We start from the raw sequence: 15,905 nt of genomic DNA on the forward strand, positions 1-15,905 counted from the left end.
GGGGGGGGGGGGTGTGGAAAAAGTCCTACTGAAGTTGGCTGAGTGGAAATAAGGGAGAGGGGGTGGCTTGCAAAGAGCTCCTGAAAGCCAGTCAGCAATTTCAAATTGAAATTGAAAAATTAGTTTGCAAGAAATCTATGCACAGCCTGGGGAAACCAATCTAAGAGGACTAAAGAGAACTAGAGTCAAAAAAAATTGCATGGGGAACACAACATGCATTGAAATGCAGCAAAATGAGAAGACCCCAATGTTTCCCTGGGCACTTGCCCACCCTTGTCCTTTCCTCTCCCCATCATCAGCAGCTCTGAAGAGCAATGCTTTGTGGAAGAGCATGCAACTTCCAGCTGAGATTGTGCGTGCGGTCCTCCACAAGCAATCGGTCATCCAGCAAAACGGAACAGGAGTTTTCCAGCTTTTTTGCTGTTTCTGCGTACCTCTTTACCTGCTCATACCCCCCAACCCCCTCCAAGGCACGTTCACTCCTTAGGAAGAGTCAATGCCAACATCAATACCATTACTCATTGCGCATTGACCGATCAAAAACTCCATTGCTGTGATTAAAAATTAGACACATACTTCTTGACTAAGCACCACGTACCCCAGGGGTATGTGGTACCCCCATTTGAAAGCCACTAAAAGAAACTAAACATTTAGTTTCTAGGTGGAAGCCCGCTCTGGGCAGGCCCTTCATCCACAGTCATTCTGCCAGGCATCTTAGAAAGCAACCAACCCAAAACTAAATTGGTCCTCTATTCCAACTCCCCTGTCCTGTGTGGACTAGCCAGTAAGACGAGATGGGATGCATGCATTTCATATAAAAGCTTCTGGTTTAGTACCCGACTGGAAAATGAGAATCACTTAGACAGATGAATACTGCACAGCCCTGCCCAAACGCCACACAGGGCCAAACCAGTTTAATTATTTTTTAAAAAGGGACCGTGCAGCGCACACCGCTTCAGGAGTGCCCTCCATCACTGGATTTGTTACCCTGCTGAGCTTAACATGCTTTACTAATAAACAAAAATCCATTTGCAGTTATCTTGCAAAGCCCAGCTCCAGCCCCTCTCTGGCAGAGCTGTAATCCTTTACATTGTCAGCGTCTGTAATGAGAGAGACACCTGTAGATCTGGACACAGCCACAGGCTTCTTTTTTTAGCCTATTAAGAGATCAATACCATTCCCAGCGTTGTTAATAGATTTCTCACACGGCCGACTGCAGGAGGACGGAGCTGAATGCTGCATTATTTTTGAGGTGCCTGGCCGCTTTCCTACCAAAGTTCAGCCTTCTCCCCCAGCTGCTCCTTGGGGAACACGGCAGGCCTCAGACAGCCAAGAAATTAAGATCTTGAATCTTTTATATCAACACCATTTTGTGCTACTCTGGGCAGGAAATTATTTCACCGCCTCCTTGCACTTGCCCAGTGGTCTGAGCCCCCAAGAACCAAACTAACTTGCTGTGATTGCAACTCCCTGGAGCTTCCGCTCCCAAACTTCTATGTGAATTGAAGCACCAACACATGAAGTAGCATCCAACAGCTTTAAAGCAGCCGCTTCTTACCTCTCCTGCCAGCCAGGTGTCCTGCTGCTAGGAGTTGAGCGTGCCTCAGTTTCCCTGTAAAGGAGTTTGGTCCTTAAGCCAGCCATGCCTGAGGGAAGTCGAGCAGTCCAGACTGGACCCAGCTCTAGCAGTGGCTCTCCCCAGAGCAGCACAGCTCTTCCAGGCAGTTGGCACAAGGCACTCGACATCGCAGTCCCTTCGCCAAGGGGAGGCAGTCTCTTATCCCAGCCAGCAAGGGGATGAACTGGACTTCTTCCTGCCTTTGAAGGCAGTGGATCTGATGAAAGACAGAAGGAGCTATTGCAGAAAAATAAGTCAATAGAAAAGGAAACCCCTCACAAATTCAGCGGAAACGGTTTACAAGAGCACCTGCCTTGCCTCTAGCCAGAAGGGCCAGGCGCTAAACACATGTAGGGGTCTGTATGCAGGCCTCCCTCTCAACCCAGCTCTCATCATAGCCAGCGTTTGGCCTCACACCCTCTCCCTGGGGAGTCCTGCTGCCTGGTGAGAATTGCAGCTTCAGCTGCGGAGGAAAGGCAAATTTGGGAACTTCACTTGCAGCTGCAGAAAGGGAGCTGAAGGCATGAACCAAGCACCACCAAAAGCCCACAAACCAGGAGGAAGCAACAAGAAGCAAGTAATCTATCTTTTTTTACTTAAAAGCCTCTCTTTTGTTGTTGTTGGCTTAGTTTGCATTCAGCTCCAGCTACTCTCCCAGCCCAGGGAAGGGCCTCAAAAGCTTGTCTAGCATCTCCAATACAAGACTTTGCCAAACCACCCTGGCTACTCATTATTTTGAGCATTGGGGTGATCAAAGCTGCACCTTTATGCTGCCCAGGCTCTTTTCTAGGGGCTCATTGCTTACTTTCTGCCATGCATTTCCCCTTTCCAGGAGGATCTTCTCAAGGACTTCAGCTGCCCCACCTGTTTCCTCTCCACCCTCCCCCCAACACCTTCATCTAATTACTATATAACTGTTATCACCTGATCTGAGACTACACTTCCCAAGGGCTTCTGTCTAAAACTACATCTCCCAGAATTTATTGGGCTTTTTATAGGATGAGTTCAAGGCAGGCTGGATTTAAAGATGGGGGGAGAAGTGGGCACACTGGAGGGGAGGAACAGAATCCAGCTAGATCTAGGCAGGTTGCAGAGGTGGGTGGATGAGAGCAGGATGGAGTTGAATGCAGACAAGTGCAAGGTGCTGCATCTAGAGAGAAGGAACCAGCAACACACCTATGGGCTGGGGAAAACCCTCCTCATCAACACAGTGGCTGAAAGGGATCTTGGAGTCATTGTTGACTCCAGATGGACGTGAGCCACCAATGCAAGGAAGCAGTCAGGAAGGCTAACTGCACCTTGTCATGCATCTACAGATGCATCGCAAGCAGGTCCGGGGAGGTGATGCTTCCCCTCTATGCGGTGCTAGTCAGGCCGCAGCTGGAGTACTGTGTCCGGTTCTGGGCACCGCACTTCAAGAGGGATGTGGCTAACCTTGAGAGGGTCCAGAGGAGGACCACTCGCATGGTCAAGGGGCAGCAGGCCAGGTCCTATGAAGATAGACTAAAGGGCCTGAGTCTATTCAGTCTCCACAAGAGAAGGCCAAGAGGGGATCTGGTGGCCATCTATAAATTCACTGGGGGGACCAGTGGAAATTGGGTGAGGCTCTGTTTCCCCCAGGCACCACCTGAGATAACAAGGAATAACAGCCACAAATTGACTGAGAGCAGGTTCAGGCTGGATATCAGGAGGCATTACTTTATGGTTAGGGCTGCCAGGCTCTGGAATGGGCTCCCAAGGGAGGGGCTGCTCTCCCCTACCTTGGGGGTCTTCAAGAGGAGATTGGATAGATATCTGGCTGGGGTATTATGATCCCAGCACTCGTTCCTGCCCAGGGCGGGGGTCGGACTTGATGATCTGTTCAGGTCCCTTCCGACCCTAGAAACTATGAAACTATAAACCCAGGGACTATAATCATCAGTGCACAGACCTTGACCTCTGCTTGTACATCCCTCACTCAGTATCAAGTACTTGACATCCTTTATATTCTGTGTTCATAAAACACCAGACACACACTCCCGGTCCATGGCTGGGACTCCTTGATGCTATGTTAGTATTGGAGAGATAAGGACCTGTCATAGGCATGTCATGCCCCTGTGTCTCAGTCTCAGCCATTACCAGTAGGTCGTTCTCACCAAAGAGCTTTGAGCTTCAGAGCTCAGCTGTGCCCACTTCCTGCCCTGGGGATGTGATGCTTCTCTGTGCTACGGGTCCAGCACCACCCAGTGCTAGAGGATAGACCTGGGATCTGTAATACAGAAAACCAGAGGCCTCAAAATCTACAATGTGCCCCAGGAAGAGAGCAGGCAAAACTGAGGGCACTGCCATTGGATTGGGCCTCTGCCGTGGCAGGGAGTTTGCTGGGTAAAACATGCCCAGACAAAGGAAAATTCTTTCTTGATGCCAGTGCTCAATAGCTGGTCATTGGGCTATACACAGAGATATAGATATGAATTGCCAATAGCTGGTCATTGGGCTATACACAGAGATATAGATATGAATTGTCAACAAATGGTCATTGGGCTATATGTGGAGATATAGATATGAATTGTAGATAGACCTGCATTGGAAATGCAGCCTCTACCACCTGCTGACACCAGTATGTGCCTCCCATGTACCGTCCTAGAGGGAAATTCTCCCTGACCTTTGTAAGAGTATATTGATGTAGAGCATGTTGAAAAGTTGCTTGTTGACAGATATTAGGCCCTGTCTCTTGAGCAGGCTGACCCACTGCCCACGGGGAGCTCCCTCCACCATGGAGTGGGAACAGAGGCCAGTCTCCAGGGTTCATTCAGTCCCTGAAATCTGCTTAAACTGACAGCACATGTGAGGGAAGGGTAATCAGAAGCAATTGCAATGGATGCTCTGTGCAACACGGACAGCATCCAGTGGGAGTGAGAGCGAGTCCCAAGGAACTCGTCTCATTTGGCATTTGAGATGTAGTACGTGACCTTCCGCTTCTATCATGAGTTAGATTTGCCCCATAAATAAGAAGCCACAGTCTACTGAGCTTCCCTGTCTAAGCCCACTCCTCCTCACTCTGCGCTCCCGCTCTGGGTTGATAAACAAGGCAGTTAAAAGATGAGACAGAGTTTCTCAGCAATGAAAGATCACCGTGCTGGTGGCTCAGCTGGGGAAGCCAGCCCAAAGATGTTGTCCTGATTGTCAGCCCAGGAGCTCTGTGAGGCCTGGTGGTTGAGCTGGTTTCAATGCTGGGATACCCCCAGGGGCTGGAAGCAAAATGCTGGGATGTAATAATCACTCTGCCCTTCCCTGACACGAGACTGAACCGCCAGGCGTCACTCCCCTTGCACATTTGCTGCCTCGTATTGCTTCCCCTGGCAGCCCTACTTAACTTAACTGACTCTGACTGTCAGTGATTTGCAGTCCGATCCTTCAAAGGGACCTGAGAAATGCTGTTAACATGCTATAAAGCAACTGCTTAGAAGCCAGCATGCCTGTAACTATCTCCAAGCCTTGGGAAAAGCCTAAATTTGAACTCTGTGTGCGGGTTCATTTCTAACAAAAACAAAGCAAAATAAATTACAGATACATGGTTTGCACAGAGACATGGATTGCAGAGACGTGAATTGCATTGCTCCAGTCTTTGCAAGCTGGACCTCCCCTGATGCTCTAGAGAGCTGAATAATGGCAGACAGGCAGCGAGAGGCAGAGCATGCAGCTGCTCCAGTGTAAATTGATGAGGCTACTCCAGTTACCTGCAACAACTTATTATACTTTCAGTTTGGATCAAATGTTTCCCAGAGCTGGAAAAAAGAGATTGTGTGCATACAGCACTGGCCTGGATGCACAGGGCGAGCCCCTGGATTTGCCAAAGACTGTGTGCATGTAACCCCAGGCACCTTCTGTGGCTAAAGACTAGCTAGGCATTCATCTCCAAGGGACTTTCAGCAGCAAAGGAACCATAATTTTCTGTTAGAAGGGAAAGAAAAAAAAAAAAATCAAGAATAGAAATAAGACCAAAAATTCTGCCCATTTAAGTCCAACCAAAAAATAATTCCACCACCTCCCTTTAGTTTGTGGGCAGCTGTGCAAATTTATTAGAGTCTAACACACAGGGCATCAAGAGTAAAGACGTTCCAGTTGCAACTCCAGGCTTCCTGGGTCACCACCGAGGACAGCTCCAGAAACAGCCCCTTTTCCTTTGAGACGGGGCACATGCAGAATAAATAATTCCTGTTAATGAAGTTAATCCAGAGCCTGGATTCAGTTTTGTTTTCCACTGGGGAAGTAGTGAACCCCTCCGATTCCTCACCGAAATAAATGAAAATATTCTCTTAAAAAACAAAACTTGCAAGGCAACGAATTCCTATTCTGTTCAAATAAACCTCAACGCGTTAATTAAGTTAATTAACCTTCTGTCTCAATTTTATTGTCCATTTTGTTAAAAAGTGGATGTATGCGTTCATTCTTAATTATAAAATAATCCTATGTTACACAGATTTACAGTTTGGGAAGTGTCCAACATTAAAGAAGGCTGGAGCTGGAGACTTCATTAAATAGGCAACCATCATTTTTTTCTTCTTCTTGGAAAACAACTAGGACAAAAAGGGGGGACAGACAACAATAAGCTTTTGCCTACACACAAAATAGAACATAGAAGAATAAGAGAATATGTAGAAAAAGGCAATTTATTTCTTTTGGGGAGAATGACAGTTGGGCATGGGCAGTCAGACTGAGGTAATTAATGAGCCCTAATGAAGAGGACATAACATTGGAGCCAAAGGAATTTTATTCTTCTGGCTTTCACCCCTACCGTGATTTTTTTTTAAAGTGTTTGAGGGGTTTTTACATGTCAAATTCAGTCCCCAATGATGTCTTTTCCCTTTAGTTGTATGTTCCCTAGTAACCATTCGTCTCCCTCCTACCAGAAGAGAGCAGGTGGTTTTGATGCCCAGGCATGTAGGTAGAGGTTCCCCATCTATATTGCTTTACACAAGTTGGGAGTGTCCCATCTCTTTGGTTTCCAGCCCCAGACCAGCTGTGTCTTGGTGGTGCTTGGCCAGCTTGGTCGATAAAAGTTCCCATTTAATTTCTCCCAGGATGCCAGCATGCATCACTCAGTACATAGGTCCTTTGACAGCTCCTGGCTCAGTCAGACGTGCCGAGGCATAAGCAGAGGCTCCTAGGCAGGCAGCGGGCTCGCAGAATCCGGGGAGACCAACCGGCCCAGGTAACCCAGGTCGTCCTGGTTGCCCAGAGGATCCAGGAGGGCCTCGCTCTCCATCTTTGCCATTGAGGGCATGGCCAGGGATGCCAGGAAGACCTAGAATGAGAGGGAAATACTCAAGGTCCAGGTGTCTGTTTTCTAAGATGCAGTCCTCTCACTATGAGCCTGATCCAAGGTTCACTGAACTCAATGGAAAGATGTCTACTGGTCTTTGGATTGGGATCTCTCTAGGGAACAAGCCTAATTCTTCCATGGGAGTTGCTTGTACCCCAACTGGGAAGTTAATGAACTATTGGCAGGGCAGTAGGCTATTCTCTGACTGGCCAAAGCATCTTTATACCTAAACATCAAGTACCCAGGTATCTATGCCCCCTTGCATGAGAGGTCTTATGGGTTCCTTTGACAGCCATAATTCTGACTCTTGGATTCAGCTCCTGTGTTGAGTGAGAAGACAGCACCTGCTGAGCTCAGCGGGCAGCATCAGGAGGGGGATTAAGGAGAGTCGAGTATTGGCAAAACAGTGCGAGAGGAGTCCAGGAGTGGAGCAGCAAGGGGTGCCATGGAGCAGGCTGGAGAGTTGTCCTCTGCTAGAAGGAATCGGAGTCAGAGCTGTTCTCAAGTGTCTACAGCCCGGCTCCTTCCCAATAGCAGGTCCATACAGATGACCAGGAGCTCTTGTACCGCTCCCAGCCTCGTGCTCCAGCACTTCTAGGATGTCAATCTTGGGGAAGGAACGGGAGATCCCATTAGCTATGTGACTTAAAGCTAGATGGGACACAGCACCAGAAAGTGGGTCCATCGTTCACTAGCTGATCTACCAGCCCTTTTTCCATCTTCATGATCTGTACTACAGTAATCTTGACCTTCCAGTTCTGTGTAGTGGTCAGGTTTGCGCAGCGGGCTCACCTGGGATTCCCGGAGGTCCCGGCATGCCCTGATGTCCACGTCCAACATCTCCACGCTCTCCTTTCTCTCCTCGCTTCCCTGCGTGAAACAAGAGGTGGCTGGTGTGAATGCACCATAAAAGCAATAGCTTCAGGTCTCTTGAAAGGGTGCAAGGGGCAGCAGGTTGTGCTGCCTGCCTGCTGTGGTACAGGATGCGGAGGGCTGAAAGCTTGTTGAGGACCGAATGAGGAAGAGGAGGAGGAAGAGGCAGCCCCTGCTTCCACACAGAGACAAAACAAGGTGCTGGATGGGGGGTTGAGGCTGTTATAATCCACAGCGACATTGCATTTGTTAGGAGGAGGGGGGAAGAGACCAGTTGCATCATGTGACGAAGCTGACCAATCAACATTGAAAATAGTGGGGAGTATTAAATTTAAAAAAATTAGCAAAAATAAAATCCAAAAATAGCTTGGGGAAGAAATCCCAGTTTGGAGCAGTGGCACTTACCTTTGGGCCCAGTGTTGCCAATCTGCCCCATGGCTCCTAAAATGCCCGGGATGCCACGTGGTCCAGGGGGTCCATGCAGGCCTTGCTCACCAGGCGACCCAGGGGGCCCTGGGGGACCAGGTGGTCCCATCACACCAGCTTCACCTAAAGCTGCTCTCTTGGCGCTCACTGCCACCTCTGCCAGCTGTTCTGTAAGGCAGACACAAGGCAAGGGGGGTTGGTGCCTGCAGAGCCACAGGGACCGTCACCCAGCAGGGGCAGTGCTTCTACTCACCTTGCAACATCTTCAAGACTACATCAACAATGTGCTGGTCCCCAGCATCCCGGCCCTGGGAGCAGAAGAGAGGAGAGAAGCTCAGAGATGCAGCTGCCCAACAAACAGAGACCAATACCACTCCCCAGCTATACCGTTCGGGGTCACAACCCACGGGCAGGTTGGGCAATGGCATCCTATCGGCTGTGCTGCCCCCCACTAAGGGGATCAAGAGCAACTGCTACTTTGTGGAGCATGGAAATCCAGCAGCTTGCTCCTTTGACTGATCTTTGTGTAACACAGGGCTGGCAATTGTCTTAAACCCCACCTACGAATGACTTGCTACCAGGTAGGACAGTCACAAATAGGTATTGGGGTCATAACCACGCTATCCTCCTTGCAGCTGAAAGGGAAGGAATGCTAGGGTCCTAGCAGGGAAAACATAAAGTTCTAAGATAAAAGGTATGCTGTGCCCTCTAGTGCTGATCCTGGATTTGGCAGCCCAGGCAGACCTGAGCGTTGAAGATTTGTTGTAAATTTTTCTTCTTGAGATCTGTAAATTTAAGGCAAAATCCAAGCCCTACTTTGAGCCCCTGGATAGTGTCTCACCTCAACTCTTTTGCGCAGGGTGAAATACCCATAGTGAAAAAACACATGCACGGCAAAAACAGCCCTTCCTCACGTACATGCCCATGGAGGGCAGGAATGCATCCTTGTTCAGCCTCCCCAGCTTCGCCTGTGCATTGGAAAGCACCTTGAGGTTGTACTAATATTAGCAATTATTAATTGCCAGTTGCAAGTTTTAACATGCTGCATGTGGAAGTCGAGAGACTCCAGTCCATCTACAGCTAAGCCTTTGACATGTGCATGAAAACCATGTGCTATAAGAAATAAGCACCCACATTGGAAGCATTTGCCCAATGGAAATAAAAAGAGGCCCAACCTCCAGAGAGCAGAGCTGCAGCAAAGCAGTTATGCAGCCCTGTGCCTGCCTTTGCACTGCTCATTATTGAGCACAAGAGGGTACTCTTGTATCATGCCTACTAAATCAGCAAGAGCCAGGGAGCTCGCTTAGGAGTGTCCAGCGTGTGCTGTCTGTCTATCTCCAGACAGCATCTGTCCTTGCTCCCACTGAAATCAATGGAGTTTTGTCTTGTGACATCAGTGGAGCAGGGCCTGGCACACTGTATCTGCCTGCCCGTGTCCCTTCTCTGGCTCCACCCGCATCGCGGGCTGGACTCCTCCTTTCATGTGGATCAAAGTCACGCTTCACCCTGGAACATGTGCTCCCCACACTGCAGAGCAGGGGTCAGTGACATTTTTGGGCAGAGCACCGAAAACACCCATAACTTCAACTTGTAAGATGTTGGTGTGCCAGGGGTGGATGACAGGGGAGCCACAAGGGGCCCGATCCTTGCTGTTGGCATATAGCCCTGGCCCCTTCTCCACCATCTACCCAGAGGCACGTGTGCCAAGCAAAATGCCTTTGAGTGCCACACTCTGGCATCCACGCTGGGGGTTGCCTACCCCTGCTGTAGAGGGTACAAACCACATATGAAGGGGTCACTCACCGGCATGCCTTGCCGCCCAGGCATTCCTGGCACGCCGCGCTCTCCACTGAGCCCACGAGGGCCTGGTGGGCCTGGGTAACCTCTCACACCAGGTGAGCCAGCGTCACCAGAAGGACCAGCAAAGCCAGGCTCACCACGGATGCCTTGCTGCAATGTAGAAGGAGAGAGGAATCAGCAACTGGAGGATCTCAGGCTAGTCTTGCATTGTAGGCTCTGGACCCTGTGGGTGGACCCAGTCCAGAAGCCATGTAGGAGGAGGGCACCTCAAGATACCAAAATCCATCTATGCTCCTGGCTGAGGCTGCCAAATAAGAGGCTTATTAGCAGCAGCTGCATTTATCAGCATCTTCTCAATGGGAACTGGGCACCGATTTCCAGTGCCCTTGGAACAGTATTCAATTTACAGCCCACCATTTCGGATAAAGCCCTAGACTGAGATTGTGCAGAGCAACATGGAAGTTTGGCCACGGGACCCTGTGGCAGAAGGCCACCTCTGTCTCTCCCCAAAAACTCTGCTCTGTGATAGTTTGGTTAAAATGGACCCTGCAGACATCCCATCTCTTTAGGTAACCTGAACTGGCTACATTCCTGAGGGAGCGGGGAAACCTGCTCCCTCTGCCTACATGACTGGCATCACATACCTGGGTTGGGGGCTTAGGCTCCCTATTGTTCTAAGCAATGCCAGTCTACCCAGCAACCAGTGATGCATTTCAAATTGGTTGGCTGGCAGCCAACAGGTGCTGGCCTCCATTGGACCGGGTAAATGAGGTCACAAGGTCTATATAAATTAAGGACTGCCCAGGAGGAGAGTCAGTAGTCGTGATGAAAATTCAGAGAGAGAAGAGCTGGACCATCTGAAACTTGCTCGCTCTCTCTCGACCAGTGAACGGCCTGCCTCCAGAGGGAATCTCCACCTGCCTCTGGATGATGCTTGTGAGTAAGCTACCTGAGGTCTAACTAGATATATAGCTTACAGTAACTCAGATGCGTGATTAAAGACTACCCAGCTATGCCAGTTTGATCTGTGGGCCTTCTCTGATATTGCTCTACCCTGTACCCTATTCCAAACCTACTCCTTATAACCAATAAAGTTCCTCCTTTGTACCTAGTGTGGGAGAGTTATTGGGAATGGACCTAGATTATGCCTTGGGATCCCCTTGGTTCGGCTGAATAAGGGAGACCACTATTTGTGCTTAAGACTGAGAGAAGCACCCCAAGTTCATGAAATGGGTCAAGTAACCTCAAGGGCTACTAGGCCTGTGTTTCCCAGGGGGTGCAGAACCAGGATCACTCCAGACCCTGGGTGATGTCAATGTTACCCCCAGACTAGTGGGTGTGCTCCAGGAAGGGACTCGGCCAGATGTAAGGCACCCCCAGGGAGGCGCTCAAAGCCTGGAAGGTGGTCGGGTACAGTGAGATGGGTGGCTCAGGCGCAGCGGCACCTGCTACTAGCCCGCCACAGACCCCAGTGGGATCGCCCCAAGGTAGAGCCTTACTGACCCCTCTGAAAGCAACTAACAGACAAAGGCTAGTTCCCTCCCATCCCACCAGCCCTCCACAAAACCCCAGCAGCAAACCCTACTGGTCCCTTGGACACCCAAGAACCAACAGATTTGTAGGCACTCACCTGCCCCTTTGGTCCTGGCTCACCTGATTCACCCTAGACATAAAATAAAGAGGGAACATGGGTGTGAAGTACTGCCACAAGCTCTTGGATTACTGCTGAGCACTGTCTCCTGGGAGACTGTGCAGCAGAGGGTCAGCACCCACCCCTATTCTTGGTGGATCATCTGGGCACATCGGCATGCCCTTAAGCCATCAGTAGGGTCCATGCAACCTTCAGACATTGAATAGCACTGGGGTGTAGCGACACTGTCCTCTGGGGGCATTCTTGTCACGCACATGTCTCTCACAAACCAGGAGCAAAAGCTGTCTGAAGGGCTTCTTACCTTCTCCCCCTTCTCCCCGGGAAGACCTTCCACGCCAGGGTCTCCCTACATGGGAGGAAAAGAGTCAGTCAATACAATTCATCTCATGCCCCCACCATGGAGAAGACAATTGCAGGCACACACAAAGCCATATTTTTGCTTGGCTGAGTCTCTTGTCTGGAGGCTATAATCTCACGTGCTCAGTTACTTGCAAATGCAGTTTAAGACAGTGAGATGTCCAAGTACCTGATTTGCAGCTGCAATTACATGGATAGAGATTTGTGACTTTGCACCCAATCGTTTGCAGCGCCCATAAGAAAGCAAACAAACCAGACACCTTTGTTTAAGTGTCCTTTGTGCAAAGTTCTTGTAGCAGGAATGAAAATTACAGTGCAAATTGTTTCTCTTTCAATAAATCGGCATTTTCTAATGAACAGCTATTTCATTAAAACATTTCTGACTTATTCTAGGGGTTTGTTCTTTGCTTTGCTGTCAAGTGTAGGGTAATAAAGGCTCTGTAGACACTAGCAGTTAAGACCTATGTTTCTAGGATGTGAATAACCACTTGGCATTTGATACAGAATGACAGGAACAGGGAAGCCAAGCCATTGACCCATGAAGCTTTTGGGTTAGTCATTGAAAGCAAGTTCACCATTCACACAGAAGCCAGTACTTTTGAACCTTACAGACTTCAAGCCCGAGAAAAGCAGCTTACAAGAGCAGCAAGAAGCTCAGATACTTACCACGCCACCTTTGGAACCAATTTTTCCTGGAAAGCCCTGGACAAAGAGAGAAGAGAGTGATCAGGATCCAGGTCTTTGTGCCTTGGCATGAGACGACAAAGGCAGCTGCACTGCGAGTGTTTTACAAAAGGGGCTGAGCAGGGGCTCGTGACACACCGTGGGACTTCAAAGACCAGTACCTACCCTAAAATCCCCATCCCAGGTTTTGCATCAGACTAATTGTAGCAGTCAGTTCCATCCATCTACCCAGCCTTGTTAGAGGTAGGCATTAAAGCCATCAGTGCACTACTTTAAATCCAAGCCCCAAGGCCAAATTGTCATCTGGGCAATAAGTGGGGCAGAAAACCTAGCTTCAGCTGCACATCAGCATTTATTTGCACTCTTACTAAGCTGTCTCTGGTCTGATCCTTTCCATGCCCAGAGAGGTCTGCGGGAAACTTTCCAGAGGCCTTGGATCAAGTCTCCACATCCCTGATTAGGCTCATGAATCAGAGGCTAATTGAGCGCAAATGTGATTGTAAACAACTGCCTGTGCAGATGAATTGCCACTCCACTTTTTGCCGCAAGCCTCCCACAGATGAAGCTCAGCAGAAAGCAGGCAAAGCCTGTGTGAGCTGAAATCAGAGCCTGGGGCTTTCTGTCCCACCAGGTCCTGGGATAGTCCTCTAGGCCATTCTGTCCCAGGGGACAGCTGGACCCTAATCCACAAGAGTCGAGAGTTATTTAACCCACAGGTGAAGTGGGAACAGAAGCACAATATAAAACCTGTTTCTCAGGTTTTAATTAGTGTCAAGGGCATGTCACTGGGGAAATACATGCTGCCCACCCACTCCCATTCAGCAGGTGCCCATGGGCTGGGGAGCGGGCCCTGAGAAGCACCCGTGGCACCATGACCTAGGCTTCCAGCAGCCTTAAGTGCAGCTGCTTGGGGCCGATCCAGGCCACCCTCACTTTGGGGTTGGTGCACAGTGAACAGGAGGAGGTGAGTGAGGCTCATTTCTTTAGTGGCAAGAGTAAGCACCGTGTTGCTGTGACATACATGGACCCAAAGTCCCAAGCACAGGGGTGGCCCCTGCTTTGGTTTGCAGAGCTTCTTGGATCTGGGCGGCCTGCACAGCTCTTATTCCCTTCTCTTTCCCAAGGAAGTCTCTGAAGCTAATCCCCATCTGCTCTTCTCCAGACAGGGCTCTTTCTGTTGCAGCCCAGCATGCAGCATCTATCACAGTGCAGGGAGGTCTTTTGAGGAGCTTGGTAGGAGGGCATGGAGAAAGAAAGGACTTCACCAGACACAACCACTGCCACCTTCTCTTCCATCATGCTGCTTCTGCTCTTCTCCAGGCAGTTTTCCCTTTCCCTGGGACTCTCAGCCCTAAAATACAGGCATGAAAGGAGCCCTCAAAGAGCACTGAGCCCCATTTCCCTCCTGCTTTGCACTGAAGCTGCCATTTACGCTTGTACTCAAGGAGAGATCAATGTTTCCAGACCACACCGGGTGCCGTCAACAGGCATTTCTCACTTAGCAGTGGTGCAAACTGTCTGTGCAGCAGCCCTGCGATGCCCTGAGCAAACTGAACCTAGGCCAAACAGATTCTCACAACAGCCTCAGGAAAGGTCTCTCCCATTTCTGGAGAGATCTGCCCCTGGTGCTAGCTTTGGTGAAGACCATGTCCTGCAGCAAGTTTTTAAAAGAGCCACTGGTATCAGTAAAAATCAATGCAAAAAGTACATCTGACCAAGTACATTCAGTGCTATTTATCCATCCATCCACCCCTTCCAGCCATTCACTTGTAACACCTACCCTTATCAATCCATCCACTCTTTGTATCCATCCATCCACCATCATATATCACCTATCTATGATGTCTGCTCATCTGCCCCTCATTGTATCCACTAGTAAGTATGCAACCATCCATCCAGATCTGCTGTCATCAATTCTATCCTGTTATCTATCTGTCCTTCCAATTTAACGAACCAAACAGGCACATACTATCTCCATCCCCCAACATCTCTGCTATCTATGAATCTGTCTACCACATATCCACCCATCCCCTGACCACACACATTGTGTCCAATGTCCATCTATCATAACCAGGGTATATATTTATGGGGCAACCATTCCTCTCTGTAGTATATCAGCTCTTTGCAAACTGTGCCCCCGTAAACCTCATGGATCTCTTTTCCCTTCTGCTCTTGCCCTCGGCCCTCTTGATCTCCCTCCCTTCAGTCAAGAATTTCAAGACCTTACCTTGTCTCCTTTGACACCTGGCAGGCCTTGGGATCCTGGGACGCCGGGAGGACCCTGCTCCCCTTTAGATCCCTGGAAATCCAAACAACATGAGAAAGAAAGAATTAATGTTGTGGAGGAAGAAACAGACTTTCAGTGGGGAAGACTCCCTGATGACTGAGCAGAGACAGGCAGCTGGGAATGCAAAAATTAAATTTAACGCAACCATGTTCAGAGCCCATGGTGGTGGCTAATGAAAAAACAACTAAGCGTATTCGAGACTGCTGGGGTACTGAACCCATAAGAGTAGGAAACTAGTCAGGAACAGTAACTGGGGGCTCCTGTACCTATGTATTCCAGATGCTGCCCTAAGGTAGGCAATGAAATGGTCTGCGCTACAATGGGCTTGCGAAGAAGTCTGAGACAAAACTCCTATTAACAGAGCACCGTGCGCTGCAGGGCTGAAGGGTCCAGGCAAGCATCATCCCCACCATATGGGTCATCCCTCTGGTGTCCTAGCTTTAGCCTCAGTGCCAGGAGTACCATATTTTCCTGCATACAACATGCCCTGGAATATAATATGTACATTGCTTTTGAAAGGCAGAATAAAATTAAAAAGCTCTTTCTTGTAGGAAGGAACCAAGTACCAGCAGCCAGGGAGACAAGTCTGCTTGCTGTTCTTTTCCCTGTGAGTTACAAGCAGATTTTACTTTTGCCCTTAAGGGCAGAAACTGCTCTTACCATATTTCTCACAAAAAATGCACACTGCAGTTCCCAGCAGCTCGTTTTGAGGGAAAACTGTGTGTTATTTGAGAGAAAATACAGTACCTCTATGGCAGAGAAGATGAATCGTTCTCAACTTTGGCATGAGCTAGCAAGCAGAATACATGCCCAGGGTCTCAGGCAGGTGGGCACAATCTACATGCATGGTCATGTCACCACATTTTCTGTGTAGGGACCTGGACTTCATTTAAGGAGACTTTTT

General features: G+C 49.3%; 1 protein-coding gene across 1 annotated transcript in view; it reads right to left on the minus strand.

The window, feature by feature from the left end:
* Positions 1-5,980: 5,980 nt before the first annotated feature.
* Positions 5,981-15,905, minus strand: part of COL9A2 (collagen type IX alpha 2 chain) — a 49,269-nt gene continuing 39,344 nt past the window's right edge. Inside the window, exons 24-32 of the mRNA XM_019512244.1 lie at positions 14,942-15,013; positions 12,697-12,732; positions 11,975-12,019; positions 11,653-11,685; positions 10,026-10,172; positions 8,476-8,530; positions 8,202-8,390; positions 7,716-7,793; positions 5,981-6,905 (exon numbers count right to left, since the gene is read on the minus strand). Of these exons, the coding sequence (XP_019367789.1) occupies positions 6,700-6,905; positions 7,716-7,793; positions 8,202-8,390; positions 8,476-8,530; positions 10,026-10,172; positions 11,653-11,685; positions 11,975-12,019; positions 12,697-12,732; positions 14,942-15,013 (861 nt within the window). The 3' untranslated portion in view covers positions 5,981-6,699. The remainder of the gene's footprint in view (positions 6,906-7,715; positions 7,794-8,201; positions 8,391-8,475; positions 8,531-10,025; positions 10,173-11,652; positions 11,686-11,974; positions 12,020-12,696; positions 12,733-14,941; positions 15,014-15,905) is intronic.

Source organism: Gavialis gangeticus, unplaced genomic scaffold, assembly GCF_001723915.1.
Source record: "Gavialis gangeticus isolate Ggan-Ray unplaced genomic scaffold, GavGan_comp1, whole genome shotgun sequence".
In the NCBI taxonomy this organism is placed as follows: Eukaryota; Metazoa; Chordata; order Crocodylia; family Gavialidae; genus Gavialis; species Gavialis gangeticus.